The sequence below is a fragment of the Panthera uncia genome, chromosome D4, assembly GCF_023721935.1.
Source record: "Panthera uncia isolate 11264 chromosome D4, Puncia_PCG_1.0, whole genome shotgun sequence".
Lineage (NCBI taxonomy): Eukaryota > Metazoa > Chordata > Mammalia > Carnivora > Felidae > Panthera > Panthera uncia.
Window position 1 is genome coordinate 90,704,893 of NC_064807.1, and position 13,183 is coordinate 90,718,075.

At 58.0% G+C, this 13,183-nt stretch overlaps 1 protein-coding gene across 1 annotated transcript; it reads right to left on the bottom strand.

Moving 5' to 3' along the window:
- Positions 1-5,410: 5,410 nt before the first annotated feature.
- Positions 5,411-9,319, bottom strand: LOC125918666 (beta-lactoglobulin-3). The gene is made up of 7 exons (XM_049624800.1): positions 9,224-9,319; positions 8,689-8,828; positions 8,070-8,143; positions 6,977-7,087; positions 6,295-6,399; positions 6,051-6,067; positions 5,411-5,562 (listed from the first exon to the last, which is right to left on the bottom strand). The coding sequence occupies exons 1-6, from the start codon at positions 9,317-9,319 to the stop codon at positions 6,051-6,053; spliced, it is 543 nt and encodes a 180-aa protein (XP_049480757.1). The 3' UTR covers positions 5,411-5,562.
- Positions 9,320-13,183: the final 3,864 nt, after the last annotated feature.

Consider the following 13,183-nt stretch of genomic DNA (forward strand, 5'->3'; position numbering starts at 1 on the left):
ATGAAATTTATTGTCAAATTGGTTTCCATACAACACCCAGTGCTCATCCCAACAGGTGCCCTCCTCAATGCCCATAACCCACTTTCCCCTCCCCCCCCACCCCCCAGCAACCCTCAGTTTATTCTCAGTTTTTAAGAGTCTCTTATGGTTGGGCTCTCTCCCTCTCTGTAACTTTTTTCCCCCTTCCCCTCCCCCATGGTCTTCTGTTAAGTTTCTCAGGATCCACATAAGGGTGAAAACACATGGTGTCTGTCTTTCTCTGCCTGACTTATTTCACTTAGCATAATACCTTCCAGTTCCATCCACGTTGCTACAAAAGGCCAGATTTCATTCTTTCTCATTGCCACGTAGTATTCCATTGTGTATATAAACCATAATTTCTTTATCCATTCATCAGCTGATGGACACTTAGGCTCTTTCCATAATTTGGCTATTGTTGAAAGTGCTGCTATAAACATTGGGGTACAAGTGCCCCTTTGCATCAGCACTCCTGTATCCCTTGGGTAAATTCCTAGCAGTGCTATTGCTGGGTCATAGGGTAGATCTATTTTTAATTTTTTGAGGAACCTCCACACTGTTTTCCAGAGCGGCTGCACCAGTTTGCATTCCCACCAACAGTGCAAGAGGGTCCCCGTTTCTCCACATCTTCTCCAGCATCTATAGTCTTCTGATTTGTTCATTTTAGCCACTCTGTGTGAGGTGATATCTCAGTGTGGTTTTGATTTGTATTTCCCTGATGAGGAGTGATGTTGAGCACAAAAGATGAAATATTGAACATTCAGGAATTCAACTTTAGAATATGAAAAGCCTCTCTAAAGATGATCGAAGCCCTGTGACGGTGATCGGAAGCCACAAAAGGAAACGCCGGTGAGTTTAGCCACATAGAGGAAACACATTAAAATGACACCACTAGCCAAGCAAGAAAAGCAAGGATAAACTGAGGAAAATTATGTTTAACTCTTTTAACTGATAGCACAAGTAAAATCTAATTTCCTTAATACGTAAAGAGCTCCTACGAATCAATAGAGAAATACCAAGAACTCAATAGACAAAAGATATGATTTGCTCCTTCACAGAAAAGTATTTTGTATTAAGTAAAAACGAGAACGAAATCTATTAGAATATGTGGACACAGCTCAAGCAGCACTTTGAAGGGAATTTGTGGCATTGATGCTTATTATTAGACTGCCGGAGACCAGCTCCAGCAACCAGGGGTTCCCGAAGGAAGAACGGTGTCGGTGAAAATAAAACAAAACTAAAATAAAAAACTGGAAAATAAAAAACTAAAATAAAAACGGACACAGTCAACAGCAGTGTGTTGAACTGGCCAATTTACTGCAGTAAACGTGGCATTATATTTGCTAGTGATTTCCTTGTAACGTACGTCATCTATGTTTTTCTAACATTACCCAATTCTAAAATTGTTCCATTGTATAATCACCCAATAAGGAATAACATGATTGTTTTGTCATAACGTTCCCTCCTGCCCTTTGCTTGTTGATTAATTTCTTTTATTGTTTTTATTATGTATCTATGTTTATCTATAATTTATAAAGTATTTGCTTTGCGGTTTTCACGAAAGGTCATTTATCTCTCAACACCTCAAGTGGAACAGTTACAGGGACACGACCTCTTAGTTGTTTCCCCGGACCATTCGTGGTTTGGAAGAACAAAAGCGTTCTCCTGGGTCCGAGGTGCCAGGAAGGGGGCCAAGAGGGCCTTAGAAACCCACGCCTTATACATTCTCAGAGAGACAATGCACCTAGGAACCAATGAACCATTCTGTACTTTAACCGACGAGGTTCAATCATCATCTGGAATGCCTCCTGGGGGCCAAGCGGGCCTAGGGGTCAGAGTGACCTGTGTCCATAGATAACACTCCTTAGTTACAGGAGTGGGGCTTTCGGATCCATATGTCTCTGCTTCGTTGGCCGCCTTTGCTGGCAAATGCATGAGCCTATCCTTGCTATAAGTAGAGGAGTCTCCATGGGGAATGGCAAGGGCTAAACGTAAGGCCGCACAATTTCTTGCGGAACTTTATTTTCTTTCCTAATGGTTCTTTTCCCAGAGGGCCTGTCGAGGGCGATCCCCCAACAGACAATACCCCAGGTACTTTTAAGGCCAAATTACCTAAAAGCGGGAGTACAAGAAGCTTCACTGTCGGCGGGCCGCCCTGCAGTCACCAATCCGTCCACAGCCCGGGCCCTGCCACTCAGGCTGGGACAGCTCGGCTTCCAGCATTAGACCACACAACATGCTCAATTTAAAAATCTAAGTCTGTAGCTTAAGTAACTAGGAGAACAAGTCAAAACCAGTGTAAGCAAGAGGAAAGAAATGATAGTAATAGCAAAAATCGATGACATGGAAAACAGAAAACCAATATAGAAAATTAACCCAAATCAGGTTTGATCTTTGAAAAGATGAGGAAAATGGATAAACCTCCAGCCAGACTAATCAGGAAAACCCAGATAGCTGGCGTGTATCACTATTGGGGATGAAGAATGTGACACCAGCACAGATCCTATGGACTCTAGAAGAATATCAAGGGAGCGTTTTGAGTAACTTTATGGAAATAATTTTGATAACGTGGACAATTGCATAAATTCCTGGAAAGATGCAAAGTATCCAAGCTTATTAGAGAAGCAATGCTTAGCCAGAATTGACGTAGATCTATTGCATAAATTGAATTTATAGATAAAAATCTCTCCCACCATCAAAATCTCAAACCACAGTTGGCTTCACTGTTAAATTCTGCTAAACATTTAAGAAAGCAGTAACATGAACCTTGCAAAAACTCTTCCAGAAACCACAAGCCGAGGAGTGACTCCCCAACTCACGTTATGAGGCTCGCACCACACAGATTCCAGCTGGCTGTGTGCCATTCACTAAAGAAGACTTAAGTCTCCTTCGAGCTGAAATGCCACTCTTAGCTTCCATTAAATTTCTTCACAAATTTCCCGCCAGTCTACTTTGCTCCACTGACCTTTTCATTTATTCCAATGACAACATGGGTCCTTCCCTGTCCCTTGTCCTCGTGACTGTGCGTGGCAAGAGGTTGGCTCCGCTGTCCCCAGCCCCCTCCTTCCTTCCCTGGTACCAGATCGCTCTAAATGAGTCCTCGATCAAAGCCACGCCTAAAGTTCCATCTGTTTCAAATTGGATTCCAGCTGATAAGAACACCCATATTGTCACCAACACAAATGTTACTACTAGGTTGATGTTAAGATTTCTTTTTCCCTAGAATATAGTCCACACAAGATTGAGTACGAGTAAGTGGGGCACTGTCGCAGGGGCGAGACCCCCGGGTGGGCACACAGCACAGTGAACATGGGGTGACCAGAGAGTGTGGCATCCGGTCAAGATTTCTCGATGAGGCTACTCACTCCATCACTGTCCATGTTCCCTAATATTGGAACTGACCACGCCTCATGGCAGATCTATCTCTGTATGGCATTAAAACATGTCACTGGCGGGGCGCCTGGGTGGCTCAGTCGGTTAAGCGGCCGACTTCGGCTCAGGTCACGATCTCGAGGTCCATGAGTTCGAGCCCCGCGTCGGGCTCTGTGCTGACAGCTCAGAGCCTGGAGCCTGTTTCAGATTCTGTGTCTCCCTCTCTCTCTGCCCCTCCCCTGTTAATGCTCTGTCTCTCTCTGTCTCAAAAATAAATAAACGTTAAAAAAAATCAAAAAAATAAAAAATAAAAAAAAACATGTCACTGGCAAAAAAAAAAAAAAGGTTGGGAATTTTTCTCTGAAATGGTCAATTTATAGAAGTTAGATTCATTTGTTTCTGCTTGTTTATCATTTTATGGCTTGCTGCCTTTCAGTTTTTATTTTTCTCTTACATTTAAAATATTTAAGATATGAACTGGTTCGAAACTTAAAATTGCATGAAAACCTGCGCCCACCAATTTGTTGCCTGCACACCTGCGTTCCTCGCGGTAGATCACTAACTCACTGATGTGTGCTCCTTCCTGAGTGTCTTCTCACGGGTTCCTGCATACGTGCTCATGGCCGTCCTTTCCCACACAGAAGTTAGCACGTCACGGCAGACGCTGGAAACCTCCCCGCGTCCATTTAGAGAATTTACAGGAAGGAGTTTTCACAGACTTCACCACCTACAGAGAAGCCATTCCCCTTCGCCTTCTGTTACCTGAACCTAGTTTGTTCAGAGATGTCTTCTGGGTGTGAAATTCACCCCGATGCCCCCCTGTTAGATCCCAGGGGCGACTATGCCATTCAGGGGCTTCGTGCTGATGCGTGGGGTGTCCTGGGTGGCTGTGTGCATTGACGTCGGGCTGGCTGACCCATCGGGCAGGTGGATCGGGAGGCGTACCTGGTGCCTGCCCCCTGCGCGGTCGTAGGGGTGAACTGGCCATCTGTGAACGCAGGGCAAGGAGGAGCCCCTTGGTGCCGTGCAAGGGCACTATTCCTGGTAGGGCTTTCTGTCACTGTGCTGTCTCTGCCAGTGTCTGTCAGGTGTGACGTAATGGAGCTGCCCACTGCTGACCTTCTGTCCCTGAAGCACCTGTCTGTCCCCTCCTGATGCTGGTGGCCGGGCCGGGGAGCGGGCGGGGGCTCTGCACCTATCGGTCTGTCTGTCTGCCTGTCTGCCTGGCGGAGGGACCTGTCTACTTTTTCTCTGGTCTTCTTCGATTTATTTTGGACGCTTGCATTTGCTGTGGAAGTCATCCATTTGGGGTTTCAAGTATATGAGGCTAGAACCAAATAGCCAAGTCCCTTATGATTCTTTTAATAAAATTTCTCTTGATCTGTGGTCGTTGATTGTTCTGGAGTTTGTGGCTTTTCCCAGCTATTTCTGACAGGTGAGCTAACTGAACGGGTGCAGCCTCACCCCGCCCTCACTGTGGGGCGCAGGCACCTTGATTTTCCTCACTTTAATGCTTTCTAACTTGAGTTGATTGTAGATTCATTTATTTTAGCTTCCTTTTTTTTCTTTTTTTTTAAATTTTTTTTAACGTTTATTTATTTTTGAGACAGAGAGAGACAGAGCATGAATGGGGGAGGGGCAGAGAGAGGGAGACACAGCATCCGAAGCAGGCTCCGGGCTCTGAGCCGTCAGCCCTGAGCCCGACGCGGGGCTCGAACTCACGGACCGCGAGATCGTGACCTGAGCTGAAGTCGGACGCTTCACCGACTGAGCCACCCAGGCGCCCCTTAGCTTCTTTTACCTAACTACCGTAAGGATTAAGGACTCCTCCTGGCCCATCGATTCTGATACTTCGCGCATATTTGACAAATTTTGCACAAGCATGTTCTCCTGTTTTGTTGATGAGAAACCTGCCCCCCCCCCCAGATGCTGCCCGGGTCCCACCCCCCAGAAGTGCCAGCAGAGCCCGTGTCCCCACACACTCCCAATGACACACTTCGAGGAGCAGAGGTCATGCGGCTTTATTTAGAATCCTCAGAGAGCAGGTGCCCGGCCCCCAAGCACAGGGACCAGGAAGGAGGAAGGGGACGGGACCAGGTCTCTGGCTTCCTCTTTGAGAGGACAAGGAGACGTCTGCCTTCTGGAGGAGGGGACGGAAAGGTCTGCTTGCTCCTGTGTGGGAGGTGAGCAATGAGGTCACGAACACAGACGAAGGCAGAGCAGCGTGCTGCTGGGGACAGGGGACCGGGGGGGGGGGGGGGCCAAGGACATCCCCCTTAGTAATGTGGCACCAGGCCTGCAACTTCTCAGTCTTCAATGCCACCCACCCACGACCCAACCCCCTCCCTGTCCAGTTCCCCCCCGACCTCCTTCAAACAACAACCTGACCCCCAAAGAAAGCACGAGGTCCCAGAGTGGGGCACATGCCTGGACCTAAGAGGCTCTAGGACAGAGCCGGGCACTTGACTGGCATTGCCAGCCCGGCCCCCGCGGTCAGCAGGAGAGACGCCGGGTTCCAGCCATTCCCGCAGAGGGGCCGGGGCCCGACGGAGGGGAGCTGGGGGTCCCCCGGGACGCCCCCCACCCGTGCACGTGCCCAGGACGTGGGGGCAGGGCTGCTACGTTACCCCAGGAGGCGGGCCGGGCAGGAGCTCACCTACCTAGACGCGGCACTGCTCTGCGGGAGGAGAGAGAGCCGGGGGGAGAGGTCACAGGTCGCCGGGGCAGCCCTGGGCCCAGAGGGGTGGGAGGGGGACCCCGCCCCAGGGGCTCTGCACCCCCTCCCCCGGGGGCCCGGGGAATGGGGGCCACCGTGGGAGACGGACGCGCCCCGGGCTCATGGCTGCCCGACGGGTGAGCCGCACGCAGGGTGAGAGCAGGGACGCGGGGTGTGGAGGCGGTCACCTGCCACCCGGGTCGGGTCAAAGAAGAGGCGGACGTGCACGGGCAGAGTCTGGAGGGCTCTGCCGAACTTCTCCATGACCTCGTCGTCGGCCTTCAGGGTCCTGGCTGTGGGGGGCGGTGGGTCAGTCCCTGGGCCGCGGGGCTTTGACGGCCTCGGGGAGCCCCGTCCAGGGAGCCAGAGCAGAAAGCACACACTGGCGTCCTGAGGTCAGCCCCCGGGGTGGCCTCCGGGGGCTCAGCCCCCCTGCCCTCCGGGGTCCCCGCCCCGCCCTCCCAGGACGGCGCGGGGGCCCTGCAGGGACACGAGGCCAGGGTCCCCGTCCCCGGGCGGCTGGGGCTCGCCCGCAGGGCTGACGTGCTGGCCGAGATCGCGTCTCTAACCGCGCACAAAGTGCTTCATTCAGGCAAAGCGGCCACGTCTCAGCCTCCTGCTACCGGATCTTACCGGCTTGCGTTCCGCTCAGAACTTGACAGGTTTAATGGTGCTTTTGTGGAACATCACCCCCAACCAAAGCTTCTACTCAGCAGTCATCCTCTGGCCGAGGCAGGAACACTAAGCCCAGCCCCTCGGCCTGGATCCTGGATCCCCGATTCCCGAGGCAATGTCAGGGGACTTGGCCCCCACCGGGGGTCCTCAGCGCCCCCCCCACGCAGAAGGACCCAGGCCTGCTCAGTGACGTACTCAGGCACTGGCACACGAGGTTCTGCCCGGGGGCGTCGGTGTTCTCCAGGCAGAGGAACAGGTAGTTCTCGTAGTCGGTGTCCAGCACGATGAGCTCGTTCTCATCCAGATCTGGGGAGAGAGAGTCCCGGGTCTTCCCTCCAGCAGGAGGGAGAGCATGGGTCTCCTCAGGGCGGCCTCATGGCAAGGCCGGGGTGGGGGGCTTCTCCTGCACCCCCACGGGGCACAGGGGGCTGCGAGGCCCTGGCTGTTAACTGTGGACCCCCCGCCAGAAATGCTGTGCCTCCTGCTAGATGGGCTCACTCAGCACTCAACCCCGGACCCCCCACCCCCGTGTCCTGGGACCCAGAGAGGTTAAGAAGTGGGGTTCCACACTGATCTTGAATGAATGGGGCACCTCGGAGAAGAGGGGCAGAGCCGTGGGATGCATGGAAACGGGGGGGTGGGGATGATTATGGGCCGGAGGTGACGGTGGCCCTCGGGGGCCGTGGGGACTGCCAGCTGCACAGCTCGGTGCCACACCCCCACCCACGCAGCTCTGTGCTGGAGCCCCTGGGGCCGGTCGGCAGCTGTGGCACGAAGCCAGGCTGGAGGGCTGGCCTAGGGGGGGCAAAGTGGGACGCAGCCCAGGCTGCCCAGTGGGGACGGCCGTGGAGGAAGGGGCCCCTCCCACGGGGCCTTCTCATTCTGGACCTGGTGAGGAACGGGGGAGCGAGCACAGGAGGGAATGACCCAACGGGGGTCTAGGAGTGCAGGAACCAGGGGGCAGGCCGGGCGTCATGGGGCGCCCTGACCCGTGGGAGGCGGGAGATGTCCTGGCGCAGGCGGCCTGGGAGGCGGTGCAGAGGACAGCCGGGTGCGGGTGCCTCCCAGGCCCGGCCCACAGACAGCGAGCTGGGTCTCATGGCCGTGGGGGTCAGAGAGGCCCAGCAGGGACCTGCCCACGGCCCTGAAGGCGGGAAGGGTAGTGAGAGCTGGCACTGAGGACCGTGTCGCTCTTGTCAGCACCCTGGGGCCGGAGCACGGGACCCGCCGTGCTGCCCGGGAGCCGCCAGCGGGGGTGTCCAGGGTGGGCCGGGGGCCCGGCACTTACAGCTGATCTTGAACTCAGCAGGGAGCTCGGTTTTTTCTGCCCAGACCTTCTTCTGCACACACCTGCCGTGCTCCCTGAAAGAAGGCCGTGTCTGCGGGCCGCCTGCACAGACCTTACCGTGACAGAGCCCAGCTGTGGGTGGGGAGCAGAAGCCCGGCTCTGGGAGGCCTGGGCGGCACTCGGCAGGTGACCCGGTGGGACAGGGCCACCCCATGAGAGGGCGGAGGGAGCCAGAGGGAGCGGGGGTGGGAGTGCCCTCGCCCCAGCAGTCAGCAGACCATTGTGGGGTTTGTGTCCTCCTCTCTGTGCCCCCACACTGACCCAGCTCTCTCCCGTACCCCCACAACCTCTCCAGGGTGGACAGGGCTTGTGGCAGGAACCGCCCAGGCCCCCAGGGCCCCAGCCCCCAGCTGACCGGCCGGCCTCCACATGGGCCTCTCTGCGCACTGCCCTGCGGCCGCCCTGTGTGGTCGGCCCGTCGGCCCGGAGCCCTGGGCGGGGGCTCCGAGGCCACCGGGGACCACCCACACGGAGCCAGCTCCCGTCAGGACCCTGCCCGCCCGCCCGCCCTGGGCCCAGGCCCTCGCCGGCCCCCAGCCCGGGGGCCTCGGTCACCCACCATTTGCGCAGAATGATCTCCAGGTTGTCCCCGGGCGTGGGTCTCAGCTCCTGGACGTACACTCTCAGAGGGGCCGTCTCCGAGTCCAGGAGGGAGATGTCGCTGGCCGCCATGGCCACGGAGTGCCACGTCCCAGCCACCTGGGGAGGGGGCCTGAGCTGCCATCGGGGGCGGGGAGGCGGCCCCGGCCCCACAACGGGCTCTCCCTCCCGCCCCGGCCGGGGGCCCGGTCTAAGTGGGGTGGCAGCCAGTGAGCTCTGGGCGACCCCCCCGCCACCGACCAGACGCCCCTCTGGGAGCCCCCACACTTGAAATAACATCTTGGGTTCCCAGGCGGCTTTAAAGGACAGGTCGTACGAGTTCAGTGGAACCATCTGGACCTTGGGCAAGCGAGGGAAAGCAGCCCTGAGGATGGGGAGCAGGTTGGGGGGGTGTCCCAGCGTCCTGGCTTCCACCCACGCTCTTCAGGCGGCCGAGGCCCCGCCCCCCGCCCACCCTGCAGCTCACCGCCCCCCCCACCCAGCCGTCCTCAGACCTTCTGCAGGTCTAGGCCGTCCATGGTCAGGGGGACGGTGGCGGCCTGGATGCCACACACGAGGGCCAGGCCCAGGACGAGCGGGAGGCACTTCATGGCTGCGGCTGTGGTGGCGCTGAGCTCCCGGGACTGAGGAAGGCCAGGCCGCGGGCTCGGGCCCTTATACGGGGGCCGGGGGCCTGCGAGCCGTGTGGTTCCCCGAATTCCCCGTGGCTCATCCCCAGGCCCTCAGGGGGCTTCCTCCACCCGCACAATGGGAGGCCTTCTTCCTGCGGAGCGAGCGGGAACGGGACGGTCCCTGTGTCCCTGGACGGTTCCTGGTAGGCCCCCGAGGGGGCAGGGTCCGGGGTGTGGGTCCAGGCTGGTCGCCAGTATCGGGAACACTTCCTGTGTCGTGCTCTCTGAGGACAGCTGAGCCTGCTGCCTCTGTGCTCCCCAGCTCTGTGCCATTTGGCAGCCGGGACCCAGGCAGCACCCCCATTGGGAACCCAGGGTCACCACGTTGTGTCCAAACGACCTTGACAACTTCACCCTGGAACGACCTCCCTTTTGTGTCCCCAGCAGCATCTGGGTGACTGCCGCCCGCACAGAAGCTTGTCAGTGGGCACTACCACGGAGACGGGTCTCCCTGTCCCCGGTCACCCACTCAGCTACCAGGAAGGAGATTCTAATGCAGATACGACCCCAGTGTCTTCTTTGTAAGACAGAAGGGATGACCCTGGTGCTTGTGCATTTTGGGGGAAGCAGTTCTGGACCTAGAGGGCTCCCTGAAATCTCCTGGAGAACTTTTCAAGACAGTGCTAGTCCTGGGCCCATCCAGACCCACCGAGGCAGGGACGGCCCCGCCTTGCCCGTGTGCGGGAAGACCCCCAGATGTGGACACGGGTACGGGCGGCCACTGAGGCGTGCTCACGCGTGGTAACTGCCACGTGTGGTCACAGCACATTGCTTTGTTTAAAATACCACGCTAGCAGAGTGCAGTCTCTTCTCATTACAGAGGCCAGGGAGGCATGTCTGGGGTTGGCCCTGGAATGTTCCGCCAGAAACAGAAGGAAAGTGACAGGTCTGTCTGTGGAGCCCGGACAGCTGTGAAGCTGAGTGTAGGGTCCAGGGGGCTCACCCGCCACCCAGTCTTCTCCGCACACGTGAGTGTTTATAATATTTTAAATAAAAATGCAACCCACGATCACTCCTACGTGACCGGCTGGTGAGTATTCACTGAGAGGACAGAGTCCCCAGATCAAAATGGATTCCAGTCCCCAGGGTCCTGTCACTTCTCACTCTGGTCCCTGAGCTCTGGCAGCTCCAAACCCCTTCCCTGATCCCTGGTTCTGGCCAACCCCATCTCCGCACAGCCACCCAGTCCCCTGTGTCCCCACCCGGTGGCTCAGCTCACGCAGGAGGGTGCCCTCTGCACACCAGACAAGGCGGCTCAGGAGGCGACTCTGCGCAGGGACCTGGGCCAGCCCGGGGACCCGAGGCAGGGGCTGTTCTCAAGTCTAAAGGGGGGGCTTTGCCAAAGGAGACAATTCAGCCCGAGATGCAGCCCTGGGCCCCTGGGGGTGAGTGTGTCCGTGTGTGTGTGTGTGTGTGTGTGTGTCTGCCGGGAGCCAGAGCAGTGGGTAGCTCACCTCAGTGACCCCTGTGGCCACAGTCCAGCGTCCGGAGGCCCAGGGCAGCCTGCTGACCGGGCTCTTGCGAGGGTGGGGATGGGGGGCATCCCCGCCTGCCCGCTGCCCCGTTCCCACACATTCTCAAGCCTGATTATCCGGATCCAGTGAATTCTGTGAGCTGCAGTCATCTGATTGAATTTGATTTCCGCCTCGGTTACCTGGCTTGTTCCTGGCGTCTGTGCTCAATCACCCCGATCGGCCCAGATGCTCACAAGACGAACGTGGCCCCCACGGCGGTGCACCCCACGGTCTGTACCAGAGCCGGCGTCCGGGGCCGGGGCTGTCAGGACACAGGGAAATAAAACGTGAAGGGCGACGGAAAGCGGGCAAACCTCACCTGACCCAGAACATCCGCCCACAGGGGCTCCCATGAGTCCACACGCGCGCGTGGTCACAGCAGCACCGGCCACACCCGCGGACACACGCCACGGCGGGGGGAGCCTCGGAAACGTCACGGTGCGCCACGTGCGAGAAGCCAGACACGAGAGGCCGCCCGCGGAATGATTCTTCGCCTACGAAGGTCGGGGACAGAGCGCAGATCCAGGGTGTCGGGGCTCGGGGAGGGGGGCTGGGGTCCCCTTTGGGGCGATGAACACATTCTGTGACCAGAGACAGGTGGTGGCTGCACAGCATCGTGAGTGTCCCAAATGCCACTGGATTGTTCATTTCCATGGCTCATTTTATGTTGTGTGACTGTCACCTCAATAAAAGACCAAGGACGAAATCCGTCTGTCTGGACTTGCGAGATGGAGTGGCAGGTGCACTGGGGCAGTGATGGAGAATTTTCCAGAATTCTCCAGAATTTTCCAGAACGGAGCGCAGACATCAGTGCTCAGGCCGGGTGTAAGAGGAGGACTCTGCCTCCGAGCAGCCGCTGCTGAGGACCAGCAGGAGGAGCCGTAGGTGCAGAGCATCTGCTGGGGGCTGGAGGGAAGGTGTGGGTCAGGGAGCAGGGGGGCCCCACGGGAAGTGCAGTTTACAGGACTCCGTGAAGATCTCGCTGTTCCGCCCCGTCTCACCGGTGACTGTCCTCCCTGGGACACTCCTGGGTCTGGGCCTCCCTGCAAACCACTGTCCAGCCTTCAGGCAAGGCTGGGGTCATGGGGGAGGGGACGGTGCTCGGGCAGGTGCTGGGCTTGGCTTTCCGGAAGGGAAAATACCTCCAGCGGGGTGTCTGCCACCTCCCCCACCAGGGACCCGGAGACCAGGCTACCGGGCTCCACCGGGGCCCCCCAGGAGCTGGGCACGGGCCCCCCGCCTCCTTGTTCTCCAGCTGGAGGGAGGCCTCCTGGGACTGTCACCTGTCAGACCTTACACCCCCACCCTGTGTCTCAGCCCCAGACCATTACAGACACTGGGCCCCCGGCCCCGGCTCCCCGGAGCCCCTTCTCTGGGCCTTGGTGCAGCCACGGCAGAAGGACCAGCTGCTTAGGGACAGGTCAGCACCAGGTAGATAAATGGTGGCAGGCCTGGAACCCCAGGACAGGAGCGTGTGGCTGGGGCGGCATCCAAGGGGTCTCCCTGCCAGGTACCCAGCTTGAGGGCCTCGTGTCTTTGCAGGGAAAGCAGGGTAAGGAGCATTGTCATTACAGAAAGCCAGACATGCAAGGCCAAGGCCAGTGAGGCCGGGCCCTCAGGCACTGCTTCTGGACGCAGCAGGGACCCCTGGCCCGTGTTTCCTGCCTGGGCCCCCGCAGTCTGCATTTGGGGCCGGCTGTGTCCCGGAGAGACCCAGGGATGCCCGTGACGTAGGAAGCTGCACTGACCCTGCGTGGACGGAGCTGCCCTCATCTCCCCGCCTCCAGGGGAGCCGGGCCGGCTTCACCCTCCCGCCAGGAGAAGGGAGACGCTGGTCCCCGCGGCTGTGTGTCAGGCCTCTGGATGCAAAGCTGCCCAGTGACTTTGGGAGCCCGCAGGGTTGGCTGCAGGGCGTTCAGACAGCGGCTCCCTCCCGGCCAGCCGCGTCCAGCCAGGCCCGGAGGGAGGGGGCAGGAGCAGAGGGCGCCCCGGCTGGGCTCCCAGTGTCCGGCTGCCCCCATCTGTGGCCCGGGGCAAACTCCTGCCCGCCCTCACTCCTGCCCGGTCTCCAGCCAGCGGGGAGCTGGGGGGCCAGGAGATCCCCCCTGCGTGTGTCCCCACATCTGAAACCTGTCACCCTCACACCCCTGTCCCCCAACCTAAGGACCACCGAGGACCTGAGCTTTGTGGCGTCGGCCCTGCGGGAAGCCCCCACAAGACCCTTGGGCAGAGCCGCACCCCCACCCCTCCGCCCACACCCCCACGCCCC

What these genes read in the sequence shown, in the direction of transcription:
- LOC125918666 (XM_049624800.1), bottom strand. Translation starts at nt 9,319, where the DNA reads ATGAAGTGCCTCCCGCTCGTCCTGGGCCTGGCCCTCGTGTGTGGCATC. An exon ending in GAGATCATTCTGCGCAAATG is followed by an intron (nt 8,144 to 8,688) that starts GTGGGTGACCGA and finishes GCCTTCTTTCAG; the next exon opens with GGAGCACGGCAGGTGTGTGC. An exon ending in TGCTGAGTTCAAGATCAGCT is followed by an intron (nt 7,088 to 8,069) that starts GTAAGTGCCGGG and finishes CTCTCTCCCCAG; the next exon opens with ATCTGGATGAGAACGAGCTC.